This window comes from Ascaphus truei, chromosome 5, assembly GCF_040206685.1.
Source record: "Ascaphus truei isolate aAscTru1 chromosome 5, aAscTru1.hap1, whole genome shotgun sequence".
Classification (NCBI taxonomy): Eukaryota; Metazoa; Chordata; class Amphibia; order Anura; family Ascaphidae; genus Ascaphus; species Ascaphus truei.
In genome coordinates this window covers 101366953-101380401 of record NC_134487.1, presented here as the reverse complement: position 1 = coordinate 101380401, position 13449 = coordinate 101366953, and the positions used below count along the sequence as shown (strand labels likewise).

General features: G+C 41.4%; 1 protein-coding gene across 3 annotated transcripts in view; it reads right to left on the bottom strand.

Annotated features, from left to right (window-relative positions):
• TBK1 (TANK binding kinase 1) overlaps positions 1–13449 on the bottom strand; it is a 52039-nt gene that overhangs the window by 8079 nt on the left and 30511 nt on the right. For all 3 annotated transcript variants that reach the window (XM_075600338.1, XM_075600337.1, XM_075600339.1), the window contains exons 14-21: positions 8528–8649; positions 8352–8428; positions 6157–6196; positions 4664–4765; positions 4355–4451; positions 3910–4016; positions 2760–2831; positions 1–466 (exon numbers count right to left, since the gene is read on the bottom strand). The exon at positions 1–466 is cut by the window's left edge and continues 8079 nt beyond it. In XM_075600338.1, the coding sequence (XP_075456453.1) occupies positions 415–466; positions 2760–2831; positions 3910–4016; positions 4355–4451; positions 4664–4765; positions 6157–6196; positions 8352–8428; positions 8528–8649 (669 nt within the window). In that variant the 3' untranslated portion in view covers positions 1–414. The remainder of the gene's footprint in view (positions 467–2759; positions 2832–3909; positions 4017–4354; positions 4452–4663; positions 4766–6156; positions 6197–8351; positions 8429–8527; positions 8650–13449) is intronic.

Below are 13449 nucleotides of genomic sequence, written 5' to 3'. Positions count from 1 at the left end.
GCGGATTCGCGTTGTAACGGATCGCGTTATAACGGGGTTGAGCTGTATTACACTGAAAATTGTGCTGTATCGCAGTAAATTATTTACTAATGATCTGCTTACAGTAACAGATGTATAGAATCGTTTTACAAGTTTCATTTATGAGATCAGGCTAAGGAAATTACTGAAAGTTACACTGCTTTACTACTAGAATCAAATCAACAAAAAACAGCAATGTTCACAAATTAAAAAGAATGCATTTAAGTATTTTATATATGTATATATATATATTCACAATATAGTACATATATACACATCTCTGGCACTGAAGAGGTTATGGGTCATAAGGAAACGCTCCAAGGTTCATGGTCTGATGTAATGCCCCTCGTGAAAAGTCGCACAGTTCAGTTTGCTAGACGCAGACATTTGTGATCACTAAATACAATCCACGTTCCGAAAGCCGCCATCCATAGTAAGAGCCCCGAATCTATGAAAGCAAAAAAAGGCAAAGCACAACTCATTTGGACACATCACAACACAATTGCACAAAGGTTTATACAGGTTTCTCTAATCTTGTATTCTGCAACATTTTCTTAGGACAATAGCGAACACTGACATCTGCTGCTCATGGTGCATGAAATTAAGCAATTTATCTAGTTTACTGTGTACAACACTATGGTGCAAAATGAAGGCAGCGAGATCAAAATGATATGTGAAACTGAAGTCACTGTATCGGAGTGTAATGATGTAATGTAGGCATTAAGAAGGGCAATTAAGCAATTTTCAAATGTTTTTCTGTTTTACACATACAGTAAAAAGAGCTTTATCTACAGATCTGAAACCGTTGTACCACAACAGTCGTACAAAGTCACATCCAGAACGGTCAGCACCTTGAACATGGTTTATGACCTCAGTGAGCATAACGTGTAAGATACAAGACACTGCATGAGGGGCAATACTGTGTCCTCTGCAACTCAGAGTTGAGAATTAGCTGGCAACACAAATAAAATGGCAATTAAGTGAAGACATTCAAATCAGGTTACAACTTATTGTTTGTTTGATACATTCATGAATCAAGAGACATTTTGTGAATGAAGGGTCGTTTTAGTTATGATTGATGTTTCACTCCCTCTTTCAGGGAAAACTCGACTTGTCCTGAGAAAGGTCTCAAGTGAGAACAAAACATAAATACAATTATTTTTCACTAAGCCAGAGTGCAGACTATTGTTGTATCAATTACCCCGGCTGTCACTATGATTTAGTGCTCCTACTCTTTGGTCATTCTCCTTGATGTAGCTGATTACATGTATTTGTTTTAGACACAATACTTTTTAAAGTTTAACAAATCAGAAGGAGAAGCTCCTGCTCATCTTAAGAATAGAATAAAATGGTAAATCAAAGTGCACACAGGAAGATACAAATCGCAATAGAGGCACAAGAGGGCAAGCCCTGCGATTGCACTCGAGATCAGTTAATATGACAATGTAAAATATAGCTTTATTAGTTAACTAGCTGAGAGACCCGGCGTTGCCTGGGATTAAAGTTTTGCGCTCCCTCCTCTCTCCACTCCCCCCGTCTTTTTCTCCGCTCCCCCCTCCTGCGCAGCTCCGGTCTCCCGCCCCCCCCCCCTGCGCAACTCCGGTCTCCCGCCCCCCCTAATAATTGTCTGGTGGGGTGGTGAATCTTGGGTGGGGGGGTGGTGTATCTTGGGTCAGGGGGGGTGAATCTTGGGAGGGGGGTGTGAATCTTGGGAGGGGGGTGTGAATCTTGGGTGGGTGTGTGAGGGGGGTGAATCTTGGGTGGGTGTGTGAGGGGGGTGAATCTTGGGTGGGTGTGTGAGGGGGCTTGAATCTTGGGTGGGTGTATCTTGGGTGTGTGTGTGAGGGGGGGTGAATCTTGGGTGGGTGAATCTTGGGGGGTGAATCTTTGAATCGTAGGTGGGTGGGGGGTGAATCTTGGGTGGGTGGTTGGGGTGGGCCACCCAAGATTCAGGACTGACATTCTGTATTTACAGAGTGGAAGCCGCACTTGTGTACTAGGGACTAGAGCTAGCAAGTTACCAACGTCAGTAATTTACGGTTACAGCCACCCCGGACTATTTTAGATTATGTATTCTGTTTGTCTGTTTTTCTGTGCACATTTATTTTAACATTAACTAATAAAATGAAGTTTGACATTATGTCTTATTAATTCATCTCAAGTGCAAATCGCAGTGTTTGCCCTCTTGTGCCTCCATTTCTTTTAGTTTAAGCATGAAAGACTCATTCTAAAAAGCACAAGGATAGTACTTGGGATATAAGATGCACACTACTTTTGCTAGGGAACAGTTAGGACTGTTATCTAATTAAAGAGAGCACAATATCGGATTTCCGTTTAGCAGCACTTGGGACTGAATGATAAGCAGATCTTACAAATGTACAATGGTTGCCATTTAATAGCCTCCTTAAATATATATTTTGAAGTGTTGCAATGACTGAACAGCTAGATGCTATCTTCAATAGGAAAAGCAAAGTGAAGAAGCACAGCTGCAATAAACCGATGAAACTATCTTTATTTTATATTTAAAATATAACTTGGTTTTAACTTTAAAGTTGTAAAAAAATGTAAGTGTACCTCATGCTATAATGTATGTATTCAATTCTACTTCTGCCAATAAACTATGCAAATTATACAAAAACACTCGCATACAAAAACAGTGACAAAAACTTGGAAAGTATTAGCCCACAAGATTGCTATAAAAAAAAAAGACACACGGTGCATGCTTGTTATGCTAGGTTCACCTTTCCAAAATGTGATTGTTTTCAGCAAGCTCTTTGACAACTCCCTCCATTTCTTCTTTCAGTTTCCGCATTCTGTGAAATGAAAAGCACATGCTGATGAGCCGCAAGAAAACGGGCTTGCCAAAACATTTATTTTTGGATAGAAACTCTGTAGCACCAACTACAGCACAGAGAGCCAATTCTGCCAGCTCTCCAAAAGCATCAAACGTCTTCTTATTATTATTATGACTACCTAGTGCAAGGAAGAGTAACAACTCGCAACCATGAGGTCATCAACTATTAATATAGTAGAAATAAGAGGGTAATTTAAAGATTGCGGTGAACTTACGTCTATGCACGAGAGGGAATCATTTCGGTCACTGAATGGTAACATGCTACAATTGTTGATCTCTACCCCCTCCCACTCACTTCTCTTTCCCCTCTTCTATCTGATTAAAGTATTTGTGGTTTCACTCCAAGAAAGAACAGAGTTCATCAGGGCTTCCCAGCATATGCTGCCAGTCGTCCTTGGACAGTCCTGCATTAATTCCTGGAAGAATCTCTTGACACTTTACAGCGTGTAAAAGCTTTTTTTCTCTCTACGTCTGATTTTCATACAACTAAAAGACAATTGCTCCACAAATACGAACTCTTTGATCTCAGAGATTTTCCCTGTTTAGTTTAGCCCTCCAATCTCACACCTACATCAAAGAAAAAAGTTCCAGCATAATAAGTGAGGCTGATGTTAAAGGTACAATTTTAAACGTATCCAATGAGCTGCCTTTTACCACGTCCATTTTCCGCGACTTTCACCTTTGAACGTGCTTTTGCAGACCCCCTTACTCAGTGATCTGCGAGTCATAAGTTTGGTAAATTTGCAGACTTCTGACCATTTGTAACCTGGCTCCGAAGTCCTCCCAAAGCAAGGAGAAATTAGCGAAATGTTGTGTTTCATTTCTAAGCTATTGGCACTAAAGATGGGAATTTATTTTGAATCTTCAAGGAATTATTTTAGATACATCCATTAAGTAAAAAAATAATAATAATAATAATAAAAAAGCTTTGGTGTTTGCAAATTGTGACCAAAATTGTACACAATGTAGCATTGTCCTTTCTAGGAGCACTTAAAACTGCCACCTTCAAGGTCACTAAATTCTTCTGAGACACCTACCCAAGGGTCATTTCCACTAAGGTGTTTGGACTTGGATAGATTGGATTCACTGCAGATTTTATCCCACTGGATGCAGCAAACATTTTCTGTGGCACCGTTTCTTGATACTACAAGTACATAAACAATATGGCACAATCAATACAACAGAGACAAAGAACAAAATACAATGTGGTATTATATGCATGGGCAAGAATAATTCTGAACGAAAATCATTACATGTTAAAATATTCTAAAAGGGGAAAGAAAGCAGTCTGACTTCTAAAACAATATAAGAATTATGCACTAATGCAGTTTAACTGTAGAAATGTATTGCAGGATTTCTGCGACTGAACAGATGACTCCTTGAGGATCTTTATGCCTCTTATGTATAGTCGTTTAATGGTAATCAAACTTCTGAAGTGGTTAAAAGCCAACAATAAACATTAAATATGAACCACAGTTTTACCTCATTAATGTAGTGCTGACACTTTGAGACTTCCTCTTCGATGTCAAAGCACTGGTTGGAGAGAGTCGACAACTGTTTCCCTAAAACAAGCATTTTCCTGGAAAGAAAGAGGGTAAGGAATATTAGCAAAATGGGAAAGCTGCTCTCTATAGATAAAGTCACACTTAGGGGTTTATTTAATATAACCCATTAAGTGGCTGATTGGCAGAAAAACTCCCTCAACTTGAATTGGAATCCGCAATCATGGTGCAGTCAGCGGCTTTGGGGCTTATTAAATAAGTCCCTTCATCCGTAACAATTTTCACTTGCCTCATCCAATCCTGTGTCTTGCTGCAGAATATTTCATATTTGCCGACACATTCGTCCTTGAACAGGGAGGAGGCTTTTGCAGCATGTATGCACAGTTTTTGCCTGTATAGAGAAATACAAAGTAATGGGGAGAGTCAAAAAACAACATGGACAGTAAAGCAGATTCCAATAGTTATTACCGGTGCATGGGCTACAGGAGCCGCTCAGTGAGTATAGGCACCGACTGAAAACACAGACTGAAGCGGGGGAGCCTGAAGTTGGCTCCTTGTGACCTTGGTCAAGTCCCTTTATCTCCCTGTGCCTGCAGCACCGACATTAGATCGTAAACTCTATGGGACTGGACTGGTGCCTACAAACCTCTACCCGCAGCGCTGCGCAGTAGTGCTTATGGGATGCTGGGTCACGGCACATGCACAGCAAACTCAGATTGCCGATGAGTGGCTAGTCTCAGCAAAAATGTTTGGCAGCAGTGAGGAACAGAAAAACAAGCCAATAATGTACACAATTTACTTGTTTGGGCTACAATAAAATACAAGTAGCAACATAGGACTGATTTTTCTACTATTTTTGGTGCATTGCCTTTGATGTATTTTAGTAGAAGGAAAGGAAGTTTCTTCTGATAAGGTAGAAATATGAAGTAGGTAGATTTGTTTCGTATTATTTCCTTAAACTAGTCTATATTAGTGCACCTGTGGGACATTCACCAAGGATTTGTTGTAAAGATGTAGTTAGTACCAGCCTATTCTATAAAGCAGGTGGTGCTCAACTCCAGTCCTCAGGCCTCCCCAACAGGTCAGGTTTTCAGGATATCCCAGCTTCAGCACAGGTGGCTCAAAACAGAGGCTCAGATTGAGGCACCAGTGCTGAAGCAGGGACTGATTGAGCCACCTGTGCTGAAGCAGGGATACCCTGAAAACCTGACCTGTTAGCGGGGGCTTGAGGACTGCAGTTGAGCACCCATGCTATATGCAATTACCATTAAAGACCGAAGCATACAACCGTACATAAATTCAAAGTAAAATTTTGCTTTCATTTGTATTTTTTTTTTAAATTTCTGTGCTTTTTGCAAGAAATTAAACCTGCAAAAGAATACAAATCACAGTTTAAGCCTCCAGTGATATCCCTTCAAAGGCGCAGGCTTTGTGTACATGCACAAAGCTGCATAGATAATGCACATAACACTGCTTTGAAGAGATGTGACTGAGCAATTAAACAATGGGCTTCAATAACCACTTGACGGGTTTTCCCCACTAAAAGCCCTGATCAGAGAAAAGAAACAGGCCGCCTTCTGCCATAACACTCTGAGAATGGAGCTGGCCGGGTCTTGGAAGCGGAATTTCCTTCTTTAGAGTCTAGTGCCTGAACCACAAGGTTGTACTGTATCTCCATTGTTTTACATGTTGGAGCAGGCTTGCAGACAACGAGGCATCATTTCTAGGGTTTCGTTTTCGGTCAATGATCTCTTGAAAGATGACTAAGGTTGTATAACTTACTTGTCAAACTTGTGTATCTGTTCTTCATTGTAAGGAAGTCCTACAAAAAAAGGAGAACATGCATTAATTCAATGATTAAAAATTCAAACTTAGATTTTATATCTTTCCCTGATGGATACTCGTTAATGTTATAAAGACTACGCAAATTAGTGCAGATTTCTAATTTTCTGTACACCTTTGTTATCCTCTCGAAAAACCATAAAGACCAATAGAAAAAGAAGTGATTAGTTAGCCATGGGGTGCTCCACTCCCAAATCCAGTCTTCAAACCCCAAGCCCCCCCAACAGGTCAGGTTTTCAGGATATCCCAGCTTCTGCACAGGTGGCTCAGAGGCTCAGTCTCTGATCCTGAAAACCTGACCTGTTGGGGGGAGGAGGGGGGGGGTTGAGGAGTTGAGTTGAGCACCCCTGGGTTAGATGAACACACATATTGTGTAAAGGTGGTGACCTGTCCTCTGTAGCATGATGCCCCTTCAAAATGGCCCCCAGCATTAATACAACTAGAAAGAGAATAGGATAGACTCACAATATTGTGTAAAGGTTAACTCAGACCATTTATTGGCGAAACAAGACCACGTGCACAATGTTTTGGGGTAAAAAGAGGGGTACAAATAGGTGTACCTGAAAGGACCGTTTGTACACCCGAAACATTGTGCACATGGTCTTGTTTCAACAATGTTCTTGTATAGCGTTGCTAGTTTTACGTAGCGCTTTACAGAGACATTTTGCAGGGACAGATCCCTGCCCCGTGGAGCTTACAATCTATTTTTCGGTGCCCGAGGCACAAGGAGATAAAGTGACTTGCCCAAGGTCAGAAGGAGCCGGGAATTGAACCAGGCTGCCCTGCTTGAAACTCAGTGTCTTTACTCACTGAGCCACTACTTTTCCCAGTTTTGATGGGGATCCAGCTATAGGAGGACAGACTGCACCACCAATTATACACCCTCCTCACACACAAGGAGTGCAATGCATGTGTATCTTTTTTGAACAACCATAAAGAAATGGTTTTTAAATTCCAAAGAAATTAAAAACAAGTGACAAGCCACGATGAGATACATTACATATTAACTTAATGGGGCAGTACCCCCTACACCCTATTAAAAAAAATAAAACATTTATTGCTAGTCATCGATATAAAAAATAAACGTCAGTGCTGGAGCTTTTTAATCACTTGTATGACATTCTCCATTTTTTATATGGAAGCTACATAATAAAATCATATGTCTGTGGGAATTCCCCACCCATCCTCCACAAAAAAATCCGTAGGATGTCCATTGGAGCGTCAGGAAAAACAAAAACAAAAGTGTGCACACTCCCTTGTCGACGCCACACAGAAGTAGTGACAGAGGTTTGTCCGTAAGCACCGCTTGGAACAGTCTGTGGCGTTTCACGTTACAATGGGGTTCGAGCTTCTTGAAGAAAACAAACGGACACTAATTATGGGGCACTTCTACTCGCCCCTACATTTAACTCCGCAGATGGGAATGTATTTTGGTAAAATATTACATGTTATCTCTAAATATCTTTAAAAACTATGTATTAATATTCATAGCCCAAAAAGTTGTTCAGCATAATACTTTATAAAAACTATAAACGCTTCTAGAAGTGTTATATTGGTGAGCAAAGTTAGCATTCACTATGTGGTGCTGGCTTTTTAAGGCTACTGATATGGTAAAGGCGATCGCGTGGCTGCCAATGATAATTGCCTGTCTTCCTATGACAGTGCATCTAGGTACGCGCACATGGCAGAACGCGATGGTGCGGCCGCAAATTGAAAAGACAAAATTTTTTGTCTTTTCAAGCCTGGCCGCATGACGTCGGCGTCAGGTGAAGCAGTTCAGCCAATGAGGGCGAACCAGCTTTGTGAGGTGTCAGCCACGCCTCCTTCCTGCAGGGATAACCCCCAATCGCTGGGGCTGGAGTGTCCACGCGCACGCCGGCACTATAATACAGACCTAATGCAGTGGTTTTCTCTGTAGAAGTTTCCTGGCTTCTAATATAGCAGATCAAGCATTTTATATCCAAGATGTTTGTTACTCAAGGAAAACAAAGGATAATCTTGTTTTACCAAACTGCACGTTATCAGCCTGCCATTCAGTGCGCAAAGTCTAAAGTGTCAACTACAGATACCTCCTGTTGCCGAAGGACCTAGTAAAAAAGATCTACACGATACATCTGCAGGTATTATTAACTTACTGCGTTGTGCTTTATCCTTTTTGAATTGATAACAGATCTCCGTTGTGGAATCGAGCAGCACGTTCAATCTCTCAATACTATAGGTGGGAAAAAGAAGAGTGTAAAGTTTATCTGCAATTCAATTTGTGAGAAAGACTTAATCTCTACAGTGTCCTTCCTAATCAGGTTTTATTTACTTTCTATCCCTTGGGTGTGTGCCTTCAACAGTGGCCCAGGAGTCATTAAGAAGTCCTCCAGGAGAAAGTTTGCTCTTGATGTCCTGAAGTGACGTCTCCAAATTTTCTCGTGAGCTGGAAAGCTGCAAGGAAAGGTCAGTGTGTTTACCACCCCTTTAAACAAAAACAATATCTTAAAAAAATAATAATAATAATAATAATAAAAAAAAAAGAGAGAATCATGCTTACATGATACTTCAATTTCTCCTAGTCCCTCCATGCCAGTACAAACTAATGGGGATTAAGCCCCTCCCAGTTGGGGGTAGAACAAACTCATCGAATCAGGCTACAAGGCCCCCTGCTCTCCTCCTCCAAGCAGTTATCCATTTAGCCCAGCAAAACAAACAAAAAAGAGAAGACTGCATGACAATGGACAGTCATGGGAGAGGACCTTGTACTGGCATGGAGGGACTAGAAGAAATTGAATTATCGTATATCAGTAAATCCAATTCCAAATTTTCTCCCACGTCCCTCCTATGCCAGTACAACCTAATGGGGGTATACCCAAGCAATCCTATTCTCAGGGTGGGAGAAAAAAAGACCACCAATCAAGAAACAGAAGTCAAATGTCAGAGGAAGACATCTCTAGAAAGCTAGCAGAGCCAACAGGTTATGTGGGCGTCCCAGCACCTGCTGCAAGAGGGTAGCAGAGTGCCCAGGTATCTACGCAAAAAAAGGTGCCCGAGCATATCAGCTCCTTACCCAAAAAAGGTGGGAGAGAAGATAAGTATCTGCCCAAAAACGGCATCAGCAGCTTATGAACAGATAGCACCAGCTGTGAGAAGGCCGTCAGAGCGGTCTAAGTAGGCAGTAGAGGGCCAAAGCGGTCTGTGTACAGAATGGGACATTTGGCCGTGGTCATTTGGGAATGGGCCATTTGGCCACGACCAAAATGCCGCCGATGCTCCGCCACCACGCAACTCGCCGCTTCACATTTTGCCACAAGCTCCGATGCAATCATTAAATCTCCCGCACAGCCAACATATCCTGCGCGCCATCTTTAAAAGTCCTTCGTGTCTGCTGCACCATCTTTAAATGTCCCTCGTGCCTGCTGCACCATCTTTAAATGTCCCTCGTGCCTGCTGCACCATCTTTAAATGTCCCTCGTGCCTGCTGCACCATCTTTAAATGTCCAATGCAGGATATTAAAAGATGGCGTGTCGGAGCGGCGGGCAGGCGTGTGGCGACGTCCTAGACCGGTCTGAGTAGGCAGCAGAGCACACAAGCTGTTAATAGATGGCAGAATCAAGCAGGGTTCATAGCCTAGCTCACTTGCAGGGAGGAGGCCCAATAATCACAGAGATAATTACCAATTTAACTAAACAGGAGAGTCTCATGCAACAGAATACGGCCACACCCAAGGTCTGAAACAAAAACACTTGCCTGCTTCTGATGTACACATACTGTCATACAAGCTACAAATCCTGCTTACATCTAGAAGAATGAGGCCTCTCCACAGAATATCTGACAGATTTTAGAAGGCATATCCTGCCATTTGGAATTATAGGTGCCACCAGTACGGCCTGTTTCCATACCAGTGGCCCCTATACTCCTAATTGGAGTAGCATTAAACGACCACAGAAAAATCCTCTACTGGTAAGCAAGAGGGTATAGTTGCCGCGGAATACCACAATGCATGGGGCATACTTTCAGCATAACGGGTAGGACCACACCTGCTTATTTCTTTCTTGCCGAATGAGCCATTCATGGCATTTGGGGACTATGGGAAATCTGCTCCTTTGCTTGGGAATAAGGAAGCCTGAAGCTCCCTGTACCCAGATGCATCAGCCAAACGACAAAACCTCTAAGGAGACAACCTACCCCCAAAACCGGTAGGACAAAAAGAACTGCGGTGAGGAGGCGAGCAGGGAGCCTTGTAGGAGCTGATGGAGCTCAATTCATTGCAAGTTTGTCCTACCCCCAACTGGGGTGGACTTAATCCCCATTCGTTTGTACTGCGCATAGGAGGCACGTGGGAGAAATATAGATATATATCTGTATGTAAAACCGATTTGAATAGGAAGTCAACTTGGTATGACAGAAGATTATTAATCATTGTATAGCCCTTGTCCATTAGGACTCTATAGCTAAATAAAGCATTCTTATTGCAATCTAAGATTTACGTTGATCACTAGCTTTCTCAGTCAGAAACGTGGCGTTTGGAATTACCTGCATTTACATTTAAGCAGACGTTTGAATGGAACTACCCACACCATTTTGTTTGCTTGTTAGGTTGAGGATAGCGCTACTACTTGAACAAATAGAATGCATAGCACCTCCTGACAAGCAGCAGTCAAACTTTCATTTTATTTCAATATATCTTCATGAACTTGTAGACCTACATGTCTTTAATAAATCTTCAACTCAAGCCAGAAACAATGAGTAGAATAGTGACTTTAGACTAGGGGTGGGCAACTCCAGTCCTCAAGGGCCACAAACAGGTCAGGTTTTAAGGATATCCTTGTTTTAGCACAGGTGGCTCGGTCTTTGACTGAGCCACCTGTGCTGAAGCAGGTATATCCCCAATACCTGGCTTGTTGGTGGCCCATGAGGACTGAAGCTGCCCACACTTGCTTTAGACACTGAAAATAAGACTGACCCAATCTGTGCAAAATGGAGAATTAGAAATACGTATTACTCTCTATTACGGATGCATGTTATGAACGTGTTTCAACTAACGTATTAATCATTCAAGTTTTTCTGCGACTATTTTTATTTACAATATTTAATTGCCGGAACGCACTCCTACTGTCTGTACGTTCTCCCTAGCTACCAATTAGATTGTTAGCTCTTCGGAGCAGGGACTCCTTTTCCGAAATGTTACTTTTATGGCTGAAGCACTTATTCCCATGATCTGTTATTTGTATTATTTGTTATTTATACGATTGTCACGTGTATTACTGCTGTGAAGCGCTATGTATATTAATGGCGCTATTTAAAGACATACATACATACATACATTTAGGTCTGCTCAAGAGAGCACATTTTGCACAACATTGTAAGGGGGACTTGTGGATCAAACTATGTTTAAAACCGTTGTTTATGACGGTCACTTAACGCCAGGGGTGGAGTATTTCCAAAGGTACAATATTAAATATACAGTACTACCTACAGGTATATATCATATGAAAATGACATCGGGACAATAAAACCAATTAACTAGCTTACGTGTATTTCAGTCATTTATATTTAAAAAATAAAAATAAAAACACGTTTAAACAACATGTCAATAAGCTTTCTTAGAAAGATTCAATCACCCTTAAACTAACAATTTGACTTATTTGTATCCTGTGAAATGTAGGTTTCCTCCTTCACAAACGCTTCATCCATGTCAGATAATTACATTTACAGTGGCGAGGAAAAGTTTGTGAACCCTTTAGGATTTTCACATATTTCAAACATAAAATGTTTTAGAACTTAATTCAAGTCCTAATAATAGATAAAGATAGCCTGATAAAACAAATGACACAAAAATATAGTTGTTCAACATTTATTTATCCACAAATGATTGAACATTCAATATCCTTGTGTGAAAAAGTATGTGAACCTATAGATTCAGTACCAGGTGGCGCCCCCTTGAGCAGAAATGACTTCAACTAAGCCTTTCCTGTAATTACTGGTCAGACTCTGACATCGGTTTTGAAGAATTTTGGCCCATCGCCCCTTACAGAACTGCTTCAACTCTGACATTTGAGGGCTTCCTTGCATGGACAGCTCGCTTCAGGTCCTGCCACAACATTTCGATAGGGGTTTAGGTGCAGACTATGACTAGGTCATTCTAAAATACAGAATTTCTTCTTCTGCAGTCATTCTTTTGTAGATCTGCTTGTATGTTTAGGATCGTTGTCTTGCTGCATGACCCACTTTCGCTTCAGCTCATGGACAGATGGCCTGACATTCTCCTCTAGCATCTTCTGATACATTGCAGAATTCATGGTTGTGTCAATGATGGCAAGCCGTCCAGGTCCTGAGGCAGCAAAGCAGCCCCAAACCATTTACACTCCCACCACCATGCTTGACAGTTGGGATGAGGTTCTTCTGTTCGAACGCAGTGTTTGCTTCGTCAAACATAACGTTTTTCATTGAGGCCAAAAAATTCTACCTTTGACTCGTCTGTCCAAGGAACATTGTTCCAGAAGTCCTGTGGATCATCAATGTGCTCTTTGGCCAACTTAAAAGGGCAGCAATGTTCTTTTTAGAGAGCATTGGTTTATTTCTGGCTATCCTTCCATGAACACCATTCTTGTTCAGTCTTTTTCTGATAGTCGAGTTATGAACACTCACATTAGCCAAGGCGCTTCCTGGATGATTTGCCGTTTGTTCTTGGAGAGATTTTGGTAAGACCACCGCTCCTGGTACAGAGACTGTGGTCCTGAATTTTCTCCATTTGTCCGATAGTGAATTGGTGGAGCCCCAACTCCTTAGATGATGTTGTAACCCTTTCTAGAATGAGGAGTATCAATAACATATTTTCAGAGGTCTTCAGATTTCTTTTGATTGTGGCACGACATGTTTCCACACACATGTATGGTGAAGACCAAAAACTCAAAGTTTCTGATGTTTACACAGGGTGGGTGGGGCCTTGCAAACTCTCACCTGAAGATCAACCCAATTATTTAAACACCGATTGTAATTACCCCCTTTAATTTAGCTGATAAAACCAGGGTTTCACTTACTTTTGCACATACCCTGCCACTTAATAACTCATTGTTTGCCTAATTCACACAATCATTTTGTTTCAAAAGACATGGAATTGGTTAATATAAACCCTATTGAATATTTAAGAAAAAAAGGCTGGCTTTGATTCAAGGTTATCATGGAAAAACTATGGAATTTCCGTAAACATCATTGGGGTTCACAAACTTTTTCTCACCACTGTATAT